The 27,868-nt window shown below is 36.0% G+C and overlaps 1 protein-coding gene across 1 annotated transcript; it reads left to right on the top strand.

The window, feature by feature from the left end:
- Nucleotides 1-3,916: 3,916 nt before the first annotated feature.
- Nucleotides 3,917-25,909, top strand: LOC138320870 (NMDA receptor synaptonuclear signaling and neuronal migration factor-like). Its single transcript, XM_069264148.1, has 10 exons — nucleotides 3,917-4,852; nucleotides 16,642-16,889; nucleotides 19,395-19,513; nucleotides 19,893-19,973; nucleotides 20,225-20,258; nucleotides 21,052-21,122; nucleotides 22,126-22,211; nucleotides 24,042-24,144; nucleotides 24,562-24,637; nucleotides 25,700-25,909. Exons 1-10 carry the CDS (start codon nucleotides 4,512-4,514, stop codon nucleotides 25,879-25,881), a joined length of 1,341 nt encoding a protein of 446 aa, XP_069120249.1. The 5' UTR covers nucleotides 3,917-4,511; the 3' UTR covers nucleotides 25,882-25,909.
- The last annotated feature ends 1,959 nt before the right edge of the window (nucleotides 25,910-27,868 follow it).

Below are 27,868 nucleotides of genomic sequence, written 5' to 3'. Positions count from 1 at the left end.
ACAGCAAGTTTTCAAGACACAGCCATAATCCTAAACACGAGAAGACACGACCTGCCCTTCTACTACCGACACTGAAGCCACCCAAAAGGTGAGTGTGAAGACTCTAGTTTACATATGATTACAACGTTTATTGGTGATATATCTAAATGTATGTCTTACATGGATGCGTCACGTCGACAGGGGTATCTCAAACCAAGTGAAACATTGTGGATTTCAATACTCGGCAAGCCTCATGTTGACTAGTTAAAATCGTTCACTCTTTCCTACTGACAGACATATATTAGGTTATTTATCTTTAATATATAAAACGAAAAATGATAATATTTTAGTTATCTAGAAGCATTTTCATCGTGTTATCATCACATGAACGTTGCAATATGTCAAAAGTGATGAATATGATAATAAGTCCACGTAAACTGTAATAAATCAAAATTTTCTTAATGTTATATATGTATATCATTACATACAAATGACGACTTTTCATTTTTTAGAAATCATTTTCTTGACGGTGAAACCACGTCATGAGCTTTACTGATGTTTCAAATTAGGACATGTTTACGAAGTCACAAAAAGGACAACTCATCAAGTAAAAAAAGAGGAAAGTTTTTAATGTAGATCGAGGTACATTTTTTTATTTGAATTATGTTAGGTGGATGTTACGTTCGGGGAACAGTTTTGGATAGATATACATGTATATTATTTTTAAATCTGCATGTGTTTGTGATATTTTGATTTTATATAAGCCGAAACAGGACATAAAAACCTAAGGCATGACTTTGGTGGATAGACCAGGATTTGAAACATCGGATCATCGATCATGATTCGTTAAATATAAAACTACAAAAACAGAGTTTCTTGTAGGTCATATCTTCATAGTATCAATGATGCCATTAATGTATTAAGTATCAAGTTTATTGTAAGGGCTGATGCGTTGTTAGTATTTTATTTGAATTTATTAAACATAATGTGCAGTTAGCGTAAATTAGACGTATTTATAAATGTTGGGGATCATTGATGTATTTATGACATCACCAAATACAATTGTATATCCTGAAAATTGATACTGCTAAATATTGATTTATATTGTATAAATAAACCTTGAGCGGTTTGCTCTGATGGTCAATAAAACACACACAAGCTGTACAACAATGGCGTCAAAGTTTTCAAATAAGAGCTGAATAAGTACTCACATACAAATGTAAATAAATACATAATGTATAAAGACTCTCAATGTTTATCTTTAGAAGCAGTATTGTTTGATGGACCATTTCATTATATTTGTGTTGCGGCATATGCATAATAGAAACAAGCAGGATATTTTGATTGTATCATGCGATGAGATAGGGGTAAATATGATAAATCCCTGTTTTTCAGTAATCAAAGTTTGAAATAAAATTTCACCTTTATGTTCAATACATTTGTCGTCAAAACTGCAGTTCTTTCGGCAATCTATAAAACGACTGTTAAGATATAGATATAGATGTAGAACAGATCGATCAGTGTACCTAAGTACCCTTTGTATACGTACGTCTCTACAGCAGATGTATTTTTAGACTGACGATGGTGGGACAGCCAGTAGGTAAATAGTGACGCTCTGTGACCCTGAATCTGACGCATGGCTTGAGCACAACAGTTTAATTGTTGTCGCTTCACACATTCATTTAAGGTAATATCCCTGGTTTAAACTAATGCTATCAATGCTATAATTACTTCTGCGGAAATCTTATTCTAAGAAAAAATGTTAAATATATAATAGTAAGTATGTTCCCATAAAACTGCAAGCGTTTCCTTAAATATAGTGGTTGAACTTTCTTGTTCTTAAAACCGGTCATTGGTTCGTATTCAGTTTGCCCCAAATCATGTAATAGAATAGAAGCATTTTTATGCTTATTTTGCCTTTCTTTATGACGTTCTTATGTTATATAATTTACAACCACCATTCGCATGTCAAGGTAAATAGGACTCAATGTATATGCTTTTCCAAATTTGGTCAAACAAACGCTTGTTGTAGCTAAGACACTAAATGAATTAAAGTGAATGGTTTTTCTTTTCTTATTGTTGGTAGTTTGTAATGATTGTTACAATTTGGTTTAGTAGTTTAGTTTTATCTTGGTATCGATAGTCTTCTTTTGTATTACCACATAAAAACAATCTGTGTGTGGTTGGCAGAGTCTCAGTATTTGTCTCGTCTGGTCCCATGGCGAAAGTTACACATATATAGTATAAACATTAGAAGGTGATAAAAAGCTTGTAAGTATATTTTTGTTTGAGGTGATATTGAACTAAAACTTTAATAATTGTGAACAATCAATTCTTAGAGTAAACAACCTTATGTAAAGTTATTCGCGGGATTTTGTACAAACGACTGAATTAGAATTTAGCAATGAATCATTTCATTGCTCTATTGCCATAACATGTTATGTTCATAGAACCCACACCAACAAGGAAAGAAGACGTATATACAGGAAATAACTGACGTTCCAATTTGTGACAGAAAAAAACATTGCTTACATCTTGTGTTTTTATGCATAATTGATTAAAAATTAACTGAAATGAAAAACAATGTGTTTCATATATCAGGTAGATTTGGCATAACTAATAATTATGATATAGCACATACTTTAGCGTCTGTTTATTTGTTGTTGACGTTTGATCCAATCAACAAAATAACTAAAAATAAAGTTCATTCTCTTTGAACGATGTATGATTCTTAGAATACTAGAAAACCAGAAAAAAACATTATATGAGAAGAGTGGTTTTTGTCGTATAGCTGGGTGATAAATGTAGCAGTTGAATGGATGAAGTAGGATGGTTTTTGCCATGGTGTCACATCTATCTACATAACATATTTAACACTCCACATTAAAGCACCCATATGGTTAAGTTAAGGACAATAGTACACTTCAATTTAAGTGAGGCTATTTACCATTGTCTACGCTAATTACAGATGTTATCTATCCCGATATCACACAGTACTGGTTGGGTACTGTGAGGATAAAAGCTCTCTCCAGAACGTTATGGCTTATAAATATTAACATTATTGATGCGATAACGTTAGCGCCAACGTTTTTTCCTAATGGCACTTTATGAGAACAGAGGAAGTCAACTTAGAGTATTAAGAATCCAATGTTCGAATACACCATATTCAGATTTACATTAAAAGGATATATTCTTTGCATGAAACCGGGCGCAATTTATTGGAATTTCTGAGATAAAAAGAATTCATATTATTTTTTTAGACTTTTTTTTCTACAGTCTCCAGTAATAAATCACATATGTATATATAATAGATTGAGAATTGCAAAAGTTGAAAAAAATATTGAGCCAACCAAAAACGACAACAACTGCTTAATCATAGGTAATATGAACTTTACTTTCCGTTATTGCTTTTCATCTAATACTAATTATAGTACAAAGTGTATTCGGAAGCGATCACCATCATTGATGATCCGTAGCATGAAGGCCTAGTTCTAGAAAGTAATATATTCTATCTTTAAAGTCCTCAGATCTATATCATCTGTGTAAAATCCTTTGATAAGGACACCTTTTACATCAAGCACACGTCCTGGGACTATAAAAACTGAAAAACCGAGTGACTTTGCCTCAGTGGTCGTCACAGGTAGCGCCAAGACATGTGAATAAGTATATAAACCCGACGTTGATTAGGAAGCCCACATCTATAATGTATACTGCAGCCCATTCTGTTATCAATACACCTGCAGTCAGACTATACTCGGGCCTCTGATCTCTGTAGACCATAACACACCCCTTCATACCTATCGATCACAACCGCTCAACCCTGCAATTACCTTTATTTATTAATTAGTTGTATCCACAACATTGACAGGCTAATTATATTTAAACCTGACATCCGAAAGTTTACCCTTACATTTGTACGTTTGTATTTGACGTTAAAACAATATTGCCGGGCGTGACAGCACGAGAGGTACCCGTACTCTACGTGTTACCTTGGCAACAAATCAGAGTATGTCTAAACAGACCCTCTACCTTTATATGGAAGGTTCAGAAACCTTGCGTGCTGGGTGGCTGTGAGAGCAATGCCTTCGATCATAGGAACGCTTGATGTGTATGAGAAAAACATGTTTTAATTAACATTTATATATGATTCTGACTCGGCAATCACTTGTGATGTAATATGGAGGTGTTGTAACGTAGACATGCAGCCTCTGGCGGTACTAGACAGGGTGTGTACCTGACAGTAGGTACGGATCACACGGAAAGATGACATGAGGAATAGCGGATTCAAGTTACTGATGGGTACTGTACACTATCAGTACCAGGAACCGATATAAAAAAGGTTTGCTACCGCTAGTCTTCAGTGACTTTTAAAACCAGTGACATTTTATTGGAAACCTCGAACTCAACAAAGATGATCGTAAACAACGTCATAAATCCGACTGCTTTAGAATGGTGATGAATGGATATGTATCTTGATATATGAATATCTGACAAGGTAGGTTGTGGAGGTCATCAGGTGCAAAACAGAAAATATGTCGTCAAACGTTGCTAAAATCAAAATCGCAGAAGTGTTTGACAAGCCGAAACATTTCTATCTGAAGAGTGAGATCCACTCTGACCCAGAAGACTTTGTTGATTCGGACTCTGATAAAGAGGATGTCGACATACGTTTCTACGTGAGGAGACATGAGACTCTAAAGGAGACATTTAATGAGCCTGTGCTGGAACAACCGGATCCGGATTTCATGATGCCTTCCTGTGTCCGAGAAATTCTCCGGTCCGAGGGACTATCCAGTCAGGTTATCGATAAGGCAATCTGGGTAGGGGAGAAACGGCACCGTCTGGCGATGCATCTAACTGTACAACAAGAAAAGTAGGTCAAAGATAACAAAACAGTTTTCAAAGTGATACAATTGGTTAAAGCACGAGTTCATTGCATAGTAATCTTTTAGGCATTGGCATACTGCTTGTTGTTTTTATTTTACCATAAAACCATTCGAAAGCTCAAAATCTCAAAAGAAAGGTTTCATTTTATAAACATCGTGCCAAACAGAGACAAGATACAGATTAAACAAATGCAATAATGAAACGTAGACAGTTGGCATGTGTATTGACAGAATATTAGCCTGTTTGTAACCATGGTCCTGTTCAATGTTACTTTACATAACTTGATGTTTTGTTGTCGTCACCAAATTCTCACTAATTTTACACAGACCTAAATTTAAAGGGGACGTTATCAATAAAATCCAGAATACTTACTCTTCGCGAAGACCAAGTCATAACCTTTTTATATGATTCGCGGGGTTCCCTTTAAATGTTTTACAGCTTTTAAAATTTTTGTTATTTTTCTCATGCTTATTCGATCAGAACAAGGATTTTTACTATGTTGCTATGGAGGTTATTTCAAACTGTGTTCGCTCTAGCTATTTTGCTTGCCCAAACTGCTAACGCGATATTTTATAATGCTTATATTGTCAAATGGTAAATGTGAAGTTCAATCTGGAATATATACATGCATATACATCAAAAGAAACACAAAACACACGTTTGATATTCGGCATACGTTTGATAAATATTGCTCAAACATAGCATCCTGTTTTACTAAATACTATGTTTCCTGCTGCTTTCACACGACATTTTGATTGGTTTGGACGTGGATGATAGCCTACCAAGCAACTCTTGCACATGGAATTCGAAGCCTTTGTTTTTTTTATCTTATATCTTTTATTATATGATATAAATGTCCCTTTGATTCCTCAAAGTGCAAGTTATATCGGCCCTACTATCCAACAGTTTGTACCTATTTAATTGATTATTCAATATATAAAACATGATAAACATTAACATACCAGTACTATTAGGAAATGGATCGTTTTTACCGTAAACACACAGACGGAAGCTCTATGTAAACTCCATCCGTTACTGGTTAACCTGTCATTTAACTCTCATTAAACCACTATCAGCACGTAATGGCAGATCCTCTCTGTAGCTATATAAGCGAGAGCAAATAAATTGATAATGTACTCATCAGGCCGGGTAATTAAAACCCATTAATTGCTATCACTCACGCCTGGGTTGTAATGCATTAGACCTATAGCCTGTCGACTTGTAGTTAAGAAACTTGGTAATTTTAACGCGTCAACTAAAAGCGACCACAGGAACAGATTTTCAAAACAAAAAGTTACATAAACTTGTAGACATCCATTTATATACTATGAAATCACTAAATTAGCTAAAACATTAATCCTTTTCTTCAACAAACCTTCAGTATATGCTAAAATATAGCCGCAAACTGTTGCTTAAAAACCTTACAGTAAAGGTAACTATAGTAAGAGCAGCAAAACATGATTTCTAAAGATAAAAGAAAACAAAGCCCTAATGTAGACCAAAAGACTATGAAATGGCCAAAGGACAAACCACAAACCAGACAGTGATATTTAGTATAAAACGAACGACAATGTGAAACAAAAACAGTTTTAAATCTAAAAAATACAACGGAAAAGACAGCAAGATGAAGGATCAAAGACAATAAAACCCTTTGTAGGCTTTTATAATTAATTTTTATTTGTTTTCATACTAAATCCAACTTTCTGATTAGCATACACATTTTCTTCATACTGCTGTGAAGAAAAAATCCGAGAATGGCTCGAAAACTCGACGTCATCATGACGTCACAATAGAGACATCGACGTTGCGTATTTATTTTGAAAACAAAATAATCAGTTGGGAAATCAATAGAATAGTACGTTTAAACGTATTTTTTGTTGTCATGTAGTCTGAAAAATCAATTATAAGCATTGATGTAACTATTTTTTAACTTTATCGGGTTATGAAATAAATTTGTTTACAAACTTTTGTGAGAATCCTCTACGCGGATTCCCACAGTTTGCAAACAAAATATCTTTCATACCCCAATGAAGTTACAAAATAGTTACGTCAATGCTTATGTAAAACTACACAGGCCCATAACAATCAAATATAGCCTAGACAGACATGTAAAGGCTTAAAACTAACTCACGAAAAATATCTAATCTAAAACTAAAATTTAAGGTAATCGAATGAAGGCTAGAGGAAGAACAATCGAAATCTTCGAAACTACTATATAGACCTAGCCAGGTAATGCAAAGATATGAAAATAATAAAATCAACGTTTGTGAATCAGGATTCTGGTGCATATCCATGGTTTTGAGTATGTATAAAGAAATATTCACTTTCATGTTTGTCAGCTACTCATGACTTGTATTTATGGTGTTTACATTTGTATAATTATTGCTGTTGGAAACAAGGCCTCGCCGGTTCCCATGCGTTTGCGTGACTCGGTCAATCTCGCGGATAAGTGGTCAGAGTTAGCTTTCACTTTTGGAAGATTCCGTAAGATGGCTTCTTTGATCTGTGTAAACAGCTCCCTTTATCACTGTATAATTCATCAGTTGTTGGCATTTATAATGATCAACAGAAAATCTATTCACAGGGGCTATATATTTATGTTTGGTCAACATCAATGTTATAACTATGAAAAATAAATGTGTATTTCTGAAATTGCCTCTATCCAAACTATTGTTTCCCAGATCGATGCAATGGCTGATCGCTACATTAGAGGGATATGAAATATTAATCAGCTATACGTTTTTCTATAGGATATAGCTATACCCACATCCTGTTATTAAAGCAAAGCCTTCATCAATGGGAATACACACATGCCTGGTGTGATATCAGGCAGTAGATAGCCACCGTCCCCAGACACTTAAATGACTGACATTTGGAGTGAAATGTTGGTGCTGATTTATCCCACATTTCCGTTCCGATACCGGAATTATACACCAAACGCCAAATCGCGTGACACGTTAGCTGAATGCAATATACTAAATAAAGACATCATTCAGACAACAGCGAACCCAGTGCACACAGCAATGGGGTTCGGATGTGAAAGATAAGCATTGACAGTCAAAAAGAAAATTACGGTAAAGCATTACGGTGGAAAGGGATGACAATGATGACAATGAAAGGCAGTAGTGAAACGCTTGGTGAGACATGCTCTATAATGCGTAACAGCTGTATAGGTGCCCCTTTCATCACTGAAAATGAAAAAATATAACACCCATGAAAAAAAAATAAAAAGATAAAAGCAGCTATGTGATGTTCTTAACATATCCGAAGTTCAAAAAGGAACATTTGATATTATAAGTCAGTCGAAATAATTTCGGCTTTGCTATTTCTTTTTCATAACAAAACTTGTACATGCTAAATCTTGCTATAGTCTTTTTTTAAAAGAAGGGAAATTTTATATGTTTCATTTTTTACGTGGTTTCATTGTTCTTGTGGTTGCTGTTGTACGAAATAATGACAAAGGAAATGGTAGCATAATGTAAGTTCTTACTACTGTGTTACAGGTATGGCGTTCGTATTGAACCTACCATCCAATGAATGATAAATAAATGTATCGTAAAAGGCGTAAAACGTCCCAACGTGTCTCCTTGAATACTGCTGCAAAGTTTACTCTCTAGTGGTTGAATGTCTAAAGGCCTTGTCACGCTTAATCTATAAAATGGTAGTTTCTGTTCCTGCTCAGTGTATGGCATAAAAGAAGTGGGACGATTGGTCCGTCAGTTGTCAGTGTAAAAATACCCAGGTGGTTGCAAGCTGGTTGCCAGCTGGATATCCTGTTTTGACAGTATGCTTCAGTGAAATAGCACTACGAACATCGTACACAATGACACTTTAAAATGCATGATATAGTAATGAATGCAGAGTAATGATTAACTTATTAAAGTCTTTAATGTGCTAAGGTCATAAAATGGAATATAAATCATTGTTATTCTAAAAAGTGACAAATTGGATAGGACCGTCTGCGTAAATAGCCTCTTTCTAATACAGATTTAGTATGTGTCTTTTTTGTGGAAGAAATCATGGTTGTACAGAACGTGAAATGTATAATAACAGCGTGTCACAAGATAATTATAGATATATAATGATGAACCAAGAGAAACCACCTACTAGCCATTAGAGCCTCTGTACACTTTGTACAGACCGGCACGAAACTAGTGGCTCTCCCATCAGAATTGTGTGTTATTGAACGTTCGTATCATCAGAGGTCATATCAGTGTCATGTATTCTTCAAAGTGGACTTCTACACACAGAGTATTGTTTTTACAGCACATCAAAAATCCCATCATTATCGATAAAATGTTTGAATCCTTCAGCCTTGACTGTCCCTTGTAGTCAGGTCTGTCATCATACTATAGCAAACAGTGGTAGATGGATAGGGCGATAAAACTGTGATTAGTTGGAAGATGGCGGTGATTGCAGCACAGGCTGATCCTGGCCTGCAGCAACAAATTGACTTAATGATACTGATCGATCGAAGTCTTATAGTACAATATAGAGACACGGGGGACTGACGTTATAAAGACAAAAACTGTAGGAAGGACAGTAGCAGGGAGGCTGACACTTTCAGGTATGGTCACATTGGTTAGGCTAATATACCATTCACACTGTAGGAAGGACAGAAGCAGAGAGGCTGACACTTTCAGGTATGGTCACATTGGTTAGGCTAATATACCATTTTCACATGTAGGAAGGACAGAAGTAGAGGAGGCTGACACTTTCAGGTATGGTCACATTGGTTAGGCTAATATTCCATTCACACTGTAGGAAGGACAGAAGAGAGAGGCTGACACTTTCAGGTATGGTCACATTGGTTAGGCTAATATACCATTCACACTGTAGGAAGGACAGAAGCAGAGAGGCTGACACTTTCAGGTATGACCACATTGGTTAGGCTATATACCATTCACACTGTAGGAAGGACAGAAGCAGCAGGAGAGCTGACACATTTCAGGTGACACTTTCAGGTATGACACATTGGTTAGGCTAATATACCATTCACACTGTAGGAAGGACAGAAGCAGAGAGGGCTGACACTTTCAGGTATGGTCACATTGGTTAGGCTAATATACCATTACACTGTAGGAAGGACAGAAGCAGAGAGGCTGACACTTTCAGGTATGGTCACATTGGTTAGGCTAATATACCATTCACACTGTAGGAAGGACAGAAGCAGAGAGGCTGACACTTTCAGGTATGGTCACATTGGTTAGGCTAATATACCATTCACACTGTAGGAAGGACAGAAGCAGAGAGGCTGACACTTTCAGGTATGGTCACATTGGTTAGGCTAATATACCATTCACACTGTAGGAAGGACAGAAGCAGAGAGGCTGACACTTTCAGGTATGGTCACATTGGTTAGGCTAATATACCATTCACACTGTAGGAAGGACAGAAGCAGAGAGGCTGACACTTTCAGGTATGTCACATTGGTTGGCTAATATACCATTCACACTGTAGGAAGGACAGAGCAGAGAGGCTGACACTTTCAGGTATGGTCACATTGGTTAGGCTAATATACCATTCACACTGTAGGAAGGACAGAGCAGAGAGGCTGACACTTTCAGGTATGGTCACATGGGCTGACACTTTCAGGTATGGTCCACATTGGTTAGGCTAATATACCATTCACACTGTAGGAAGGACAGAAGCAGAGAGGCTGACACTTTCAGGTATGGTCACATTGGTTAGGCTAATATACCATTCACACTGTAGGAAGGACAGAAGCAGAGAGGCTGACACTTTCAGGTATGGTCACATTGGTTAGGCTAATATACCATTCACACTGTAGGAAGGACAGAAGCAGAGAGGCTGACACTTTCAGGTATGGTCACATTGGTTAGGCTAATATACCATTCACACTGTAGGAAGGACAGAAGCAGAGAGGCTGACACTTTCAGGTGATGGTCACATTGGTTAGGCTAATATACCATTCACACTGTAGCAGAGGAGGCTGACACTTTCAGGTATGGTCACATTGGTTAGGCTAATATACCATTCACACTGTAGGAAGGACAGTAAGCAGAGAGGCTGACACTTTCAGGTATGGTCACATTGGTTAGGCTAATATACCATTCACACTGTAGGAAGGACAGAAGGAGAGGCTGACACTTTCAGGTATGGTCACATTGGTTAGGCTAATATACCATTCACACTGTAGGAAGGACAGAAGCAGAGAGGCTGACACTTTCAGGTATGGCACATTGGTTAGGCTAATATACCATTCACACTGTAGGAAGGACAGAATAGCAGAGGAGGCTGACACTTTCAGGTATGGTCACATTGGTTAGGCTAATATACCATTCACACTGTAGGAAGGACAGAAGCAGAGAGGCTGACACTTTCAGGTATGGTCACATTGGTTAAGCTAATATACCATTTACAATGTAGAAAGGACAGAAGTAGAGAGGCTGACACTTTCAGGTATGGTCACATTGGTTAGGCTAATATACCATTCACACTGTAGGAAGGACAGAAGCAGAGAGGCTGACACTTTCAGGTATGACCACATTGGTTAGGCTAATATACCATTCACACTGTAGGAAGGACAGTAGCAGAGAGGCTGACACTTTCAGGTAGTGACCGACACTTAGTAGCACATTGGTTAGGCTATATACCATTCACACTGTAGGAAGGACAGAAGCAGAGAGGCTGACACTTTCAGGTATGGTCACATTGGTTAGGCTAATATACCATTCACACTGTAGGAAGGACAGAAGCAGAGAGGCTGACACTTTCAGGTATGGTCACATTGGTTAGGCTAATATACCATTACACACTGTAGGAAGGACAGTAGCAGAGAGGCTGACACTTTCAGGTATGACCACATTGGTTAGGCTTATATACCATTCACACTGTAGGAAGGACAGTAGCAGAGAGGCTGACACTTTCAGGTATGACCACATTGGTTAGGCTAATATACCATTCACACTGTAGGAAGGACAGAAGCAGAGAGGCTGACACTTTCAGGTATGGTCACATTGGCCAGGCTAATATACCATTAACACTATAGGAAGGACAGTAGCAGAGAGGCTGACACTTTCAGGTATGACCACATTGGTTAGGCTAATATACCATTCACACTGTAGGAAGGACAGAAGCAGAGAGGCTGACACTTTCAGGTATGGTCACATTGGCCAGGCTAATATACCATTCACACTGTAGGTATAGTGAACATCAGTTAGGCTGATATATCATACTGTTGGAAGGCTAATACTTTTACTGTTAGGCCCCGTATCCTGAAGAAATGAAGTATTTAAACCTATTGCTCCGTTTTCGTTTTTTTTTTTTTTTTTTACTTATACTATAATTATCTGTTTCGTTCCTGGAGAATGATAGATGCCTTTTACCACTAATTACATTTTCATTCACCAGGTGATTCCAGCTTATACCGACATCACCATCATTGCAATAATTCGTATCTATCTTGCGCCATTTATAATTAAAATCTGCAGACTCACACACGCATGTAAACTTAGGTGACAAACGGGACCAGAATATAGTGTTTACTTGACTATAAGAATTGTGTATCGTGGGAAGGAATCACTAACCGTTGACCACTAATTATTGTTGTGTTTTGCTGTAAAACATTGCAAATCTTGATCTACTGTGTTGTTGGTAACTGTACTTGATGGAGTCAATGGATACATCATCCATGTTATTTTAAAAGATATATTATAGATACTAAGTGTAACTTTTTATAAATATCTATTCTCTATTCTTTTGATTGAAATAAAATATCCTTTGATGTGTAATTTACGTGAATGGACGTCATAGAATCTAATCATATACCAATGAACATCAAATTCTGGATAGAGGAATAATTATAAGAGTTATTTGAATGCATAATTTATCACGTAATGTCTGCATTGCCATTAAAATTTACAATGCGCTACTATCGCGATCAGAATGTACAGCCGTTTTATACATGTCATTTATTCACCCGTAACGAAGTTAGGGAGTAAACAGGAATCGTTGTTGAGGTAATGTCACCTTATCAGAACTTTACATTTTCTCATTCCATGTACACATGATATCAAAATCAAATTTAACATATTAGATAATATGTTTATTATGACTAAAAAGAAGTCGAAGTCGAACACTGAATGACAGGACGTGATATACATTTCTATGGTTTGTAGATCTAGTTTAGCCTTTTAGCACCCACCAATGATACGAAGGACAGTGTACAACTGTTTAGTATTTCTAGGACTCAGTTCAGTGACAATGTGGACAGCATATAGATGTGTTGTTAACATTGATTTTTAAGATACCATACAGCTGTGTCGTCCTTTTAAGTTTCATCATCGATTCTGTTGACAGCAGATACCTGTTTCAGTTTTCTAAACTGTTTCAAGTAAATGAATACAGTAATTTCGTCCCTCTGATCCCTTACGACTTGGCAGTGTAGGTAGGGACAAGATTCCGTATACATAAATTCTAGAAAATGCAAAAAAAAAAAAAAAAAAAAAAAAAAAAACAATTTCAACTATTGATGGATTATAAAAGGATCGTTGAAGAAATTAAATCACTCTAGCATCCCAACCGAGACGGACGTAATCAGACGATTACCAAAAACAAAGAACCTGCCCGTAAAAACACATTGCCGTTAGCGTTTTCGTAATACATTAAACTTAACATCCACCAAGCGATGTTCTACACCAACATGTGCATCTGTGAAATGTTCTACAACAACATGTGCATCTGTGAAATGTTCCAACTGTTGATTGTTCATGATTTAAATGATTGATTTTAGTGAAGAAATACGGCGATCATTCAACACATCAACACATCACACTATGATCAGATAATGGCGGGATATGTTCGACTTGGTTAACGCTTGATGATTAGGTTATCATAATATAGTTTTGTTGAGAAGGTTTTGACCTTGTTCAAATTACCCTTGTTATGGTCGACTTCGTTTCGTTTTCTAGGAAGTTCATGACCTTGACCATATTAACTTAGTCTTGCTTCAAGCTAGCTTTGCTATCCCGCTCACATGCTTCGACAGCTTGTGACCTTGTATAAATTGACTCTGTTCTCACTTTCTGACGTCATATTCATCCTTTACCCTTCCACGAAGTAGATCGACACCTCCCACGCGCCGCTCCGGTGATAAAGTTAAGTATCGCGTGGACGGCACCTCTAATGAAATCACGTCACCATGTCTGCAGAAAAGACACAGTAATTGATCGGCGTCGTGAACGCAATCGTCAAATCGTTGTTCCTGTAAATACGGGCATTAGCTTTCTTTAGACAAAAACGTTTTGCTTTCGGAGAGCGGGAATGCCAAATTTCTGTTTGTAAACGTTTCCCTCTCTGTACCCAAATAGTCATATGGTATTCTATAAACTGTTACCATTTTGATCTCTCTGTCTCCATACTCCCTAATTTAGGATATGTTTTTATTTTATCAGAATTTCGGCCTTTTTTGTAGTCTCCAGGAATTTTATCTAATTATCCACGAATATATGCACCAGCTGCACGATGCAATAAAATTGATTATATCTAACAAACAAATAGCGAAATACACTGTTACATTGTCTAGAGACTTTTAACATACGTTTAATTAATTTGAATATCTCTGTTTAGTAATGGAAATGGTTATATTATTGAATTTGAAATCATTAGCTGTACGAATAAATCCAGATCCCCAACAGTCTGGCCTGCGTCGGTATGAGCAATAGTGTTCTCTCCTGTCTAGCCTTCAGCACTACTATCATGGAGTGGAGTGTTCTTTTGTGTTGGTAGTATTCATCAGTTAGAAATCACTATATTCTGGATAAAAAAGACACACAAACTGGACGTTCTACAGTCTCCCACAAATCACACGTATTCATTTCATACCAGACATTTCATAGAGATACCTAAATTATAATTGCCTTAGCTTTTGGTAGGACGTTAAAAAGATAAGGACAAATCGAACGCACCGGGACCGGTCCTTTTTATATGAGAGTTTCTGTTACTGCCTCGTTGCCCAGTAATACGTCTCTATTCAGTGTTTTGAGTGTATTGCAGAGGCAGTCAATGCTTCCAATTTCGTTAATTTCTTTTAATTAAGTCATAATAGATAATTAAACCACAAACCGAGAACGCTGTCAGATTGTGAAACTCTGCGGTTCAGTAGGTTTTATGTCGTGCTCGAGTCTCCGAGATTCCACAGGGATACCAGTTACCTAATTAAATAGGTGTATATAACGGGAGGCGACACGGGTAGGGCTGATTGTCACCGAGATAATGACGGAAGCGTGTTCAGGCATCTAATATCCAACACAATTTAATTATGTTTACATGTTTCACGCGTGATAGCCTGCTTCTGAAGTGATTTATCAAAATTGGTCGTGAAGCTCCGTATTCACCGCTATCGATATGTGTAGAGCTTTTCACTCTCGACTCCTTAAGTAATGTCTCATCCGCCCAACATGTATGCTTACATCTATAGCTAGTTGCTGGTTTGAATAATTTCTTTCCAACGTGTTCCATATCTATCTGACGACGGAAACGCCTATTAGATAAGAAATTATTTGCACAACCGTTTATCTTTCCTGGAAAATCAAACCATAGGAAAATTCAGGATCGCTCATCACTTATGTGGTACGTGGATTGGCAATTTGAATCAGTGTTGTTCTTTAATTCACCTTTGAACATTATCGTATTATACTGAAAAACAATTCAAAAGTGCTTTGGATGTATATTATATGGGACGTTTTGATTGTTTTGTGTATCCTAAAACAGTAATATATCTTTTATGCATTGATATGGTGCATAAGTGTGATTATTAATGTTCTTTGAGTAGCTCTGGTACTCCATCTTGACTGGTCTGAGACCAGGAATGTAACATAGGGGTTGTAGCTTGGGACCATATAGGGTCATTGCTGGGACTACACAGGTAATAGCATGAGTGATTTATATCTGTATTCTTCACTGGTGGACTGTAGGCGATGTAAAGGTTTGGAGCGACCATTGTGCGTTGTTCTCATTGTAAATGGTCCAGGGGTCACTATTACGTTAACTTCGCTTGGTTTCGGAGATCACTGGGGGAATGGATGAAAGGATCACTAGCAAATCCTATGAGGTTGTAGTCAAAGTGGATTGTGAAGGTCTTGGCGGTCGGCGGTTGGTTTTTGGGACTGCAAGGTTTCGTTGAGAAGTTATTTATTGATATTGGCAATACTCATCAGTGACAATAGACCTTGGGATATTTATCTCCTCGCATTGTATGGTTTGTTGTATTTGTTTGGATTCCAAACAAGTATGACATTATTCAATTATTTCCGTCCGTATGTACAATATCGGTTTCGTGGCGATCGACAATATCCCTCGAGTCCACTCGTATGTAAGGGAATTGATGCAAATGTGACTGCGGTACGATTGCTATTCTCAAGGGAAATGTACACATAATGTCTAGGTTTCAACACAGAAAAGGCAACAGTGACATTTAAGAATGGTGCTTTAATTCTCATCGCGGGATAGACATTACCAATAGTCAGATGTATCCGTTAGCACTTGTATTATTCATCCTATAATCTTGGTAAGGTCCAGCGTTCAATAATCACAGGCTGTGGATATTGTTGAGGGACAAACACACCAATGAATGATATTACTTACTCTCCGTATGAATAAGGCATATCGAGTGTTTGTAAGTATCTTTCGGCAACGAGCTTATTGTTGTTTTAATAATGGATACAGAAAAATCTATTACAAGCCCAAAATGAAGCATTGAATTAATGATACACGTATTTAATGATGGACTGTACCTAACACGTACCATTTCAGAAAATGTCAGCGGGCGAATGATGGACGGAAAAACGGAAAGAAATCAGTGAATTCTCTACAGCTGCCACGATTAGACGTTTGTGATGGGTCACAACTGCTGAGCTCGTCCGATCACTCTCTCATTTGTCAAGACTGCCGAGACGTTTCGGCACGTCAAAGAAGACGACACGAAAGGGCGCGTCCCTGGCAAGACGTTTCTCCTAGCCGAACGGAGATGTCGGACGCAGAGAGCACGTCCAAGTCCAAAGGTATGACTTTCAGATTTCTTGATACACGTATGTCATTAGAAGATATTTTACAATGAAAACTGATCATATTGGAAAACTACATGATTTTGTTTTCACTGGTGTCTATTTATGACAAAAGGTTGGCTTATTAGTGATTGATTTTCCTCCACCCTTCACTGATTTGTCATCGGTTTTAGCCGTGAGAGTTTTTTCTTGTCAACGCCTAGGGTATGACAGCTCCGAAACAATTATGTGACGTCATGACGTAATGAGGTGTAACCGGAGCGTGCATTGTCGATGACGTAATCAATATAAACGTGCGATCGATGAAACCATATTCATGTCGCAGTGAAAATACTTATCGCAACCTTTTTATACATGAGAGTAAAAATAATCTTTCCCTACCTGCATCGGGTTGGACATTCATGAATTACCACTCGGGCTGCGATTTCGTTGTAAACACGACCCCCCCCCCCCCCCCCCCCCCCACCCCCCCCCACCCCCACCACCACCACCCCAAGGTATTGAATGATTATATTAATCTAATTAGAGAGGTAATATAGAAATATAATGTCTAAATTGTTGTGATGCGGGAAACGAACTATAAAAATGATATTGTGTGTATAGTACTGCTACCCATATTGTAAATCCACAAAAGGCGACTAAAGGAGGAGTGTCAATTAGCGCCCTCTGGTGGCCAGGACCGATAAGCATTATTTTTTGTTTACATATATGCTGGGGTTAGGCATGTAATGATGATTTTGTAAATGTTTTAAATATGCATTGTATTATATATAATTAAATTCTCTCAAATGCGATTCATTACAGAAAAATGATACTATTTGAGTCAGTTTATCTTACTTCTGAACATAGAAATACATTTATTGGTGTTTTAAGGTTTGAAAAATAAAAAAAAGTCACCCCCCTCCTGCTCCCTTCCCCAATCTCATCTCATCAACAATATTTGTGCCTAAGTTTATAAAATGAAAATGTATTGCTCAATGCAATTTAATATGACATATAACATTTTTTTCTGGTATATTATGGCACCAGACAAACTTTATTCTCACATACATGTAATTGACATTTCACAAAAGTAGTAGACCCTAAGTAACATTTTCCAAAATGTTTTATTTTTGACATATAAATGCATTATAATTATCAAAAAATATAATTTGGTTCCAACAAAATGAACAAAACAGAAAATTGTTTCTCCTGTTACCCCTTCCCCCCTAACTCACAAGGGACTTCGACCTGACCTTAATCATGTCATATCATGATATTCTAAATCCCGGGTTTCTGTAAACAAAAATAATGCTTATCGGTCATGGCCACCAGAGGGCGCAAATTGACACTCCTCCTTTGAGATCCTATTTCGTTATCTTTTTCAAACTAATATAAGTGACTCTCTTCTTCCAACTTTCTTTCTTGACTCCGTCTCAAATTTCGCCTTGATTTGAGCTTTCGCCACTGTGAGTTTAACTTTGAGTCATGTCAACATGGCGAGTAACATCATAATCTACAAAGGGAGCGAGACAACGTGTGTTTGGTATCCTCAGCAGTATGCTTTAATGATAGTTCACCAGATAAACAATCTCATTAACATGGAGATTCCAGTTTTCAAGAAGATATCACGAAAATACCGTATTCTCTAAAACATGTAAAAAAAAAAAAAAAAAACCCACACCATTTACGTGCGGGTAAAACCTAAGATAAAACGTTATAGCATCTATCGCATGCATGCAATGGACAATTTCGTTAGTTAATAGTTATGGAGTTTATTGTACTGACATGATAACAAAGCAACCATTGGAATTCAAATATCATTAAAATACACCCGGCGTAAATAATAAGATTTGTTTCAAATTTTGTAAGTCTCGCATAAAATACACAACACTTCTCAAAATGTGCACGGCATGTCAATATTCTACATGCTTCTGACGTTGATTGGCTGCAATTGAACCTCTGTCGATAAATCCCAACACCTTCCCGTACTACACCAACGGGCATGGCGGCACGGTCCTTCTCACTGGGAATAGCATGTAACTTTGGTAACATGAGGTATGTCTTGTTGTCAGGAGATGTCAACAGATCGCCTTTTGACCAGAAGTTGATCTGGAATTGTGTAACTGTAGGTGTAAAGGAAGCAGAAAATGGTTACTTTTCAGAAAACTATATTCTGTTTTTTGTATTGTTTGTGTTTTAGAAGCGAAAAAAATGTTGGTTAATCATTAGCACCATTTGACTGAATTTTGTTTTGAGCATGCTTTTTGCTAATGGTACTTGTCATATTTGAAGATCTGTTTTGATAAGCAAATTGGTGACGTAAGGTGTTTAGTGTTACAAACATAATAATTCAACAGTCTTTATAATATTTAAGACTGTCTTCAGGGGAAAGTTGGCACTCTTACGGAGGTAGAGAGTCAAGTTTGTGTTTTTGGTTTTTGTTTAACATGGTAAAAAGGCTAAACTATGTAATAACAGGACTCTATTTTAAGATGGTTTGTATACCTTCTTCTGTTACAGAACTCAAATTTGAGAAGGTGACGTTTTGTCTAACAGAAGCGGAGACAACACAATGGATGGCAGCCCAGCAGATAGAACGTAGTTTGGTGGGCAGCGGGTTCGAACCTCCTCGGCTTGTGGTTAGTAACTAATGAAACCACTTGATAGTTTCACGCTGAACTGAGTTGTTCTCCACAGACGGATTACATAGACATTGTGCTTACTAAGAGTTTTCCATTGTCATTTTTTCAGACGACTGTGTGCGAATTATCCCCTATCCATGTTGGCCAATTCCGATTGTCTTAATTATCTGACATGTTATCTGATATTCTGAAATGAAAATCATCTTTTTAAAATGATATGAGATGACCAAATCTGTAATTATGATTTGCATCAGACTTATCAGACTTACATCAGATGTAAACGAACAAACAACAAATCAAACAATCACACATTTAGTGCTGGTGTGTTTCATAAATAACAACTCATAACATTTATGTTTCGCTATGTTTATTTCAGCTTGTGTCCTCCAAGATGTCTAAATGTCAATACCTACCGAAGGTGCTCTTAGAGGATAAGTCTATACTTCACATTATATATGTAAGTACTGGTAGAGTATACTTAAACACCGAGTTGTATCAATTCTGTTTTGAGTTGTTTTTGATATTTTGCTATAAGTGAACTTCGTGTATGTTTTAATTCTGTTTTTGAATTGTTAGTATTGTATTGAAAAACACAAATGTTTATTATGGATATGTTCTTAGTCTAGTCATTTGTATAGTAGTATTGATAGAAATAACAGAAACATTTTTGAAACTAAAAATAATGTCTAGTTTTGCTATATTTTTCAGGATTTTGACACATGGTCTTTTTGTGATATATTAAGTAAGTATAAGTATTGAACTGTGTTATTTGATATGAAAACTATCACTGTTTTTGCGAAATTGAAAACAATTTACATTCTAAGACAAAGTTTTATATAATTAAAGTGAATAGTCGGGCAAAGAAAACCAGTCTAAATGCGTTCATTGGCCTTCCAAAAGTTCTCACATATTAATACAACGGTCAAGTTCTGCTTAGTTTCCCAGTTCTGACCATTGAAATAAAGAAAAGTTGAAAGCATTGAAAGCGAGGCTGCGTGGAAATGTAACCACGGACATAGTCAGCCGGGAGGACATTTTAGGATTCCTATACTTTAAATTAATTTCTACTTACGCAGACAGATTCTGACGAGAAAGTTTATTTTTCTATTCCATAAGAAATTATACTGGATACATTCACACCATTTTTTACCGACTTTAGTCATCCTTGTCCGACTGTTCACTTTAAGTTTTTATGATTTATGTCTAATGTTTCTCATTTAAGTTGATAAAATATCTTCTTTCAATCTTGCTCTAGATATTTTGGTTAAAGTCATTGTACGTATAATACTTGATAAATCTAATCCTCAGATGTTGTCTCTGATGTAAACATGAGATCGAGCCCCACCTACACGCTCGCGTTAAATCCTACCATCGTAAATTCTATTTCCTGTTCCATTCGGCAATTACCAGAGGCCCGCAGCAGTGCGCGTCGCCAGATACCCACCAGGGTGTTTTGCGGACTCGACGTTCATTCCGTTCTACAATTATGTGATTAGAAAGTAATTTTCAGTGTAAAATTGACCATTTATTTGCAGATGCAGTGGAGAAGAAGCTGTCTAGCGTTAAGCCAGGGTGTAAGGCTAAATCAATACTCTTACTGTGTCAGGTGGGTAATGTAAAATACATACATTCTGTATTAAAATTAATACCTTTGCTACGTCAGACAGTTAATGTAAAGTGTATACAGTTTGTATGAATATTGATTATTGTACGTAGAATTCAGGAAACCATCACCCCTTCAAAACGAAACTTGAAAATCATGTAATCAAAGGAGTAGATATGATGTGACCAGTATTTGGCCTTAATTTTTTCAGGCCGAAAAAAATTAACTCTGATCCCCATCAATTTCATATCAATAAATACTCTCATACTTGCCATTCATCAAAAACATAATTTTTTATAACCATGTACACGATGTGTCCCACCTATGACGTCATCAAATTGATGATTTTCCTCTTCTCGCCAAATTTTGCTAGAAATTCATCATCTTTAGGTTAGAAAAGGCTTGAAATGGATTTGGCCGCCACCTTGGAGCAACTTTACATTTTGCATGGATATGCGTAAATACACGATACACAAAGTGTGAAAATCTCTTTCTGCTCCACGAAGGCGGCCACATTCATTTTTAGAGAAAACCCCTCAAAAAGTATGATTTTTCAAGGAATTTTGTGAAAAATGGCGGGAAACTGCATGTTGATGACGTCATAGTGAACATAATTGGCACATGCGGGCTATTTTCGAGATGTAATGTGTTAGCAAATGTATTCAGCTGTTATATGGCAAAATATGTTGTTCTTTACTGGAGAATTAATTTTAGGCCATATTCGAGTCTTAACGTACCTTCTCCTTTTAGATACAGAAATGATTGAAATGCGGCCCGTTTTATAGTCCGCCTTTTTCATTCGACAGTATTTCATTTTATTAATTTTCATCATTTTCACTCTGGGCCCTCAAGCAGGAAGGTTCCTTCTTGTGTTATTCAACTGTATTCAAGACTTTATTTTGGTATGCATATTTTGCATATTTTCACTTTTGAAATATGTTTCTAAATAAATTGCAAGACTATAAAAAATATTGACATCTTTATCACGTTTTGATTTTAATTTTAGGGAGGACCTGGTTACCTGTATATACTTCGTAAATTCGTTATAACACCACAGAAACTAAAGAAGGAATCCTACAAAGGTGTCAGAGAGTAAGTGTAATTACTGAAAATCCTATATACTATGGAGGTCGAGAGTATTATTGGCAGACTTAATTAACGGAATAACAGGTTAAGGTTTCCCCATGCTCGATACTCCAGGAGGAGTTACTATAACTGACGTCATATCCACCCCTGGAATTATCTCATAGTAAAATTAAAGGCAACAGAACAAAATGAGTACAATTTAGTGTAATTTAGTCCTTAGAAGTACATAAAAAATGTATAACAGTACACTGCGGTTGACTGTGTGGCTTTGAAGTTGAGCATCGCCCTCTATCTGTAGACTTCACATGAAGTCTTTGCAGGCCTGTGTTTTGTCAGACTTTTCTCTTGAATTGTCTTCAGTTTTAGTATGAGAGTACCTGGAGTATCGAGGATGAGGTTTCCCCGACATATTGTGACTCTCGGATCGTATATCGCTACCACTGAATTTACATATGAATGGATCTTGTAATATGTAACCTTTATTTAAGGATGTCGCTATTTTCCATTTTTCATTGGGGTATGAAAACAAAATGATGGCAATGGACGAAAACGACAAGTGAATTTTTGTATCTGTTTACGGGTTTGTGGCTGACGAAAACGACAAGTGAATTTTTGTATCTGTTTACGGGTTTGTGGCTGACGAAAACGACAAGTGAATTTTTGTATCTGTTTACGGGTTTGTGGCTGACGAAAACGACAAGTGAATTTTTGTATCTGTTTACGGGTTTGTGGCTGACGAAAACGACAAGTGAATTTTTGTATCTGTTTACGGGTTTGTGGCTGACGAAAACGACAAGTGAATTTTTGTATCTGTTTACGGGTTTGTGGCTGACGTAAACGACATATATTGTGTATTAACAATGACTAGAATTGAAGCGAATGTCAAATACATCGTGAATCACACATGTTATAACTAAGCGATAAACGTATCAAAGTATCTAAAAGATAAAATCATCTATATTCATATAAAATACTTTCTCGTCAGAGTTATGTACTTTATTATCTTCCCCTAGTTTGAAACTTAGAAGCAGACGTGTAGTAAAGACAAAAATAATCAAGCCAAATTCAAGTGATTTTTTTATATTCTAGAGACTGATGGCCAGTCTTAAAAATGGCATAATCTTGATGTACATCTGAAACTCTGTGTTGATAACAGTAACTGATTTATGAACATATGTTTGGCTTTAACGACTGAAATACCATTTCGGTAATTATGGTTTAGGTAAACACTTCAAGTACACCTTAAAAAGATGATTTGCTATGAATTATAAGGGAGCTCCTTTTCGGATAAAAATCTTGTGTTATGGCTGTGTTTTTCGTTTTTTTTTATTTTCAAGACCATTAAATGTCACTTTTTGGGTAAGAACGGGATTAGAAACGACGTTCCTTTTTTGATCATGTTATGGCAACAACACTGCAAGAGCTTGCAAGAACGATTGATAACGGTCATGTCAAGGTCACAAATTGAAAAAATATGAAAACCGTTCACAGTACTGTATTAGTGTTGTGAAGATAGGTCGATGGCACATTTTCTCACGCCACGTAAATATGTTAAGGATAAGAGTTCACTAAGCATTTCAATGTCATAGAATCCAAAATATATGACATTTATAAAAAAAATGGCGACTCTGTGGATCTCACAAGACTTCGATTTATTTCACGTTAATTTGATATAAGCACGATCCTTGTCGGTATTGCCTGCAAAATACACGTTAAAACAGAGAACACACTTTAATCGTAGTTACCATTGGTCCTTACAGTGGATGCAGATAACTACAGTTGCTACTTACTGTGGTAAGGGCGACAATCTATTACACTTGCTCTGTTTGTACATAGGTTTTGGAAAGACTTGAGCAGCATGGTCAGCAAACTGAACCCCGAGGATTCTAAACTGCACCTTTGTGGATGTGACTTAGCGAGTGGTGCTCAGGGATACGAGGTAAAAGGGATTGGACATTTGTCCATACGGTTTATTTTCTGTATCGAATAATGTTTTTCAACATAGACAACGCCTTAGTGAGTTTACAACAGACCAATCGGTAATTGCCTCTGCAGTTTTTCTCGTTCGGTGAATGAAATTATTAGCATTAATAATACATATTTGAAAAAAGAAAAGGAAAAAATGCAACAACAAAGCGTAAATTTGATATCCGAGGCGATAGCACCCACCATTCATTAACCAGGGACACATTCAACATAAATATTTACTATTTAAATAATATAATGTTTAGTTTAGATGATATATTTACTTTATTTAAAAAAAATCGTCCTCTATATATTATATTTTTCAATATGTAAATATAATGATACGCCGTTTAATGTTGTTATTTTATGGTAATTTATGGAATCTGTACAGGTAATGAACATACTCCAGCGGTTGATCCATCACAACATGGTCTACATAGAAAACGCTACCAGTGGTACACAGGAGGGTAAGTAGTCAATCTGAGGGAGAAATCCTCGACATACACACAATTACGGTAATCCTTCATTATAAATAAATCATATATGATAACAATAATTTTAATGTTGTTTTATTTATATTGTATTCCACAAAGTTTCACTTCATCCTATCAATGGAATATACATTATTTACTTTTACCAACCAATTTAAAGAATTACTGCTACAACTACGACACAAATAGCAAATTATTTTTAATCGTTAATGAGCTTACAAGTCACTAACACATAGTCTAGATGTTAAAGGGACAATTCTGTCTAAGAGAACATCAAAATTTGTACATATATCGGAAGAAACCCAGTTCTGATGGAAATTAGATCAGTCGGTTTTACTGTGATATGCCTGAAAAGCCCATGGGGGTGACATGTGTGTAGATGTTCAAACTCACTCGCTGTCCGCCATTACACATTGTGGTCGAACTTCTTGTATGCCGAGCCCTGTCCCTAGCTCGTAGAGTAATGCAACTGTTGTCTAGAACTGCTCAAATCGCTCTGGCAGTGGTATGTTTACCTTATTAGGTGAATTGTCTTGTCTAAAATCATTTTACATGTATCACCTTCTCAGTGGTTATGTAGTTTATTTATTTAACGTGCGTGACTTTGGCTCGGGTATGGGTACAGCGTCCATGTTGTACCTGCTTAATCGTATTGATCAACGATTTTATATTTCAACGATGTTAATTAAAATACTTAACAATGTCGTGTATTTTGTCAATGTTTTACATTATATGTTTCATAAGAAATGTAGAACAATACATTTATGCTATTTTTTGCTTCTTGGTTATGTAAAAGAAATACCCTAAGTGAATTGCCCCTTTAATGGAACAAATTCTTCTCATCCAATATTCCGGCCGGATTTGTATTTGTATCTATCTGAAATACATACATTTATATATTTATGTATATGTTTGTATAAATAAATAATTTATAGTCAATTAGATATATATTTTAAAATATATAGTATACATCTCTAGAGTGAATTGGCCAGTCTTCCGTTTTGTTCACATTTCTGTTTTTTACGTATTATATTTCAGACCATGATATAGTAACGCTATATTTCGATAAAAGACGATATGAGCTATGGCGATCAAAACAAGATGACAGCGACGATGAGATAGACTTTGATGTGTTAGATGATAAGGACGATGACACAGAGAGTGTAGTTAGAACCTGGTCGTCTCTGGCTGCAGACGCCAATGACTCGGATCAAGGATGATCTTAATGTTATAAAATGTTACAATAAAATTATATCTTTATCGGTAGTCTTTGTTTTTAGTCAAACTAATAGTCGATAGCTTGATTTTGTTTGAAAATGTCTAATACTATTTTGTCATGTTCAGTTGACTGACGAAGAAATGGATGGGGGAGAAGGGAGGCAACCAAAAATACATACATGTATAAGGATTGTAGAATGGATTTCAAGGAAACAAGCACTAACTTAATTATCCATACACCTGTTTCGGATATCTAGGGTTCGCTAATGATGCCAGCGATTTAAAGCAATTGGTAAGAAACGTTGCTTAAGTACTAAAAAATACCAATATTTAGCCCAAAGGAATGTCAAAGGAAAGTATCAACATAGCGCAATTTTAATTAAAGATGCTCCACCGCCGACAGAACATAAATTATATTCATCGTTTGAACAATAATTGGTGTTTAATCGTGTATATATATGTCTAATTAACACAAAAAATAATACAAAATAATTTATTTTGCCTTTGGTGCATGAGCAATCAGTACTTCATTCCATATAGGAAATAGTGCCACGGAATTTTTTCGGGATGCAATTAATTATTTTTTATATATTCAACTTGAAGTAATATTAGAAGCTCAAGCTTTTCAACGGCGGTAATGATGTAAATTAAGTAACTTTTGTAACTGAAGAAAAATACTAAATCGTCTGCTCTTGTTTTTAATAAAGAAAAAATACCATTTGTCAGCGGTGGAGCATCTTTAATAGATTAAAATTATATATGATTACGTTTAATTTTCTTCTTTCTAATAGATCTTACATATTACGAAGCTAAATATGAAAGAAAACAATAATTTAGTTCAAATGCTCCTATTAAAACTTTCGATTTAATTATTTAATCAACCTGGTATTATGTGAAAACTTTCAGAAATAAGAGTTATCCTTCTTCGTTTGAGAAGTAGTACATGTATAAATGCCCAAAGGAATGTCAAACGATAGTATCAACCAAGTGTATCGACATAGCGCAATTATAATTAAATAGATTTAAATAATATATGATTACGTTTAATTTTCTTCTTTCTAATAGATCTTACATATTACGAAGCTAAATATGAAAGAAAACAAATATTTAGTTCAAATGCTCCTATTAGAACTTTCGATTTAATTATTTAATCAACCCGGTGTTATGTGAAAACTTTTAGAAATAAGAGTTATCCTTCTTCGTTTGAGAAGTGCACTGTGTGTATTGTGGAAGACACACTCATTCTTCGGAAAGGAAAGGAAATACAATAGTATATACAATACAATGTAGTATAAACATTGAATAAAATTGAATAAAAAACAACAGAAAGGCAATATTATAAGCATGTACTTATCATCGAGATTAAAACGTCTACAATTTAGTACAAAAGCGTAAGAATATCAGCAAATAATATCCGTCAAAACTTAATGATATAAAATAAATTCAATTATAATTACAAAAAGTATTTCGTAAAAATGATTAAAAACATATATCACATCATGGGGATGCAAGTGTTTTAGCAAATAATCTCATAACATATTGTAATAAATGCTTTAAATGCAAAAACAAAATATTGTTGTAATAATACTTTGGTGATATAATACACAAAAATACATAATGCAATGTAGTACATAATGTGATAGTAAAATTTTGTAAAGAAATGTGTGTCATATATACAGACACTCATAGAAATAGAATAAGGACAGTGTAATATGAATGAGCTGTATAAAATACCCAGAGATCATCTCGGTAAAGCTACGGTATTTATTGTGTAAAGGATTAAAGTGTGGATTGATATAAGAAGTAGACTAAAACTATGATTTGCTAAAGTAATAAAATATTGCATTATACATGTAAGTATTTCCTCACTTCACCCATCAAGATTATGTAATAGGTGTTGTTTAAGTTTTGATTTGGTCGCTTCATTCACCATCATGGCGTACCTTCAGTTTAAATAAGCGCCATTGGTTAATTTGGTAAAAATCAATG

Source organism: Argopecten irradians, chromosome 4, assembly GCF_041381155.1.
Source record: "Argopecten irradians isolate NY chromosome 4, Ai_NY, whole genome shotgun sequence".
Taxonomy (NCBI): Eukaryota; Metazoa; Mollusca; class Bivalvia; order Pectinida; family Pectinidae; genus Argopecten; species Argopecten irradians.
Note: the sequence above shows the minus strand (reverse complement) of the source record. Positions and strands in the feature narration are given on the sequence as shown.

What these genes read in the sequence shown, in the direction of transcription:
- LOC138320870 (XM_069264148.1), top strand. Translation starts at nt 4,512, where the DNA reads ATGTCGTCAAACGTTGCTAAAATCAAAATCGCAGAAGTGTTTGACAAG. An exon ending in CTATACTTCACATTATATAT is followed by an intron (nt 19,974 to 20,224) that starts GTAAGTACTGGT and finishes TATATTTTTCAG; the next exon opens with GATTTTGACACATGGTCTTT. An exon ending in TCCTACAAAGGTGTCAGAGA is followed by an intron (nt 22,212 to 24,041) that starts GTAAGTGTAATT and finishes GTTTGTACATAG; the next exon opens with GTTTTGGAAAGACTTGAGCA.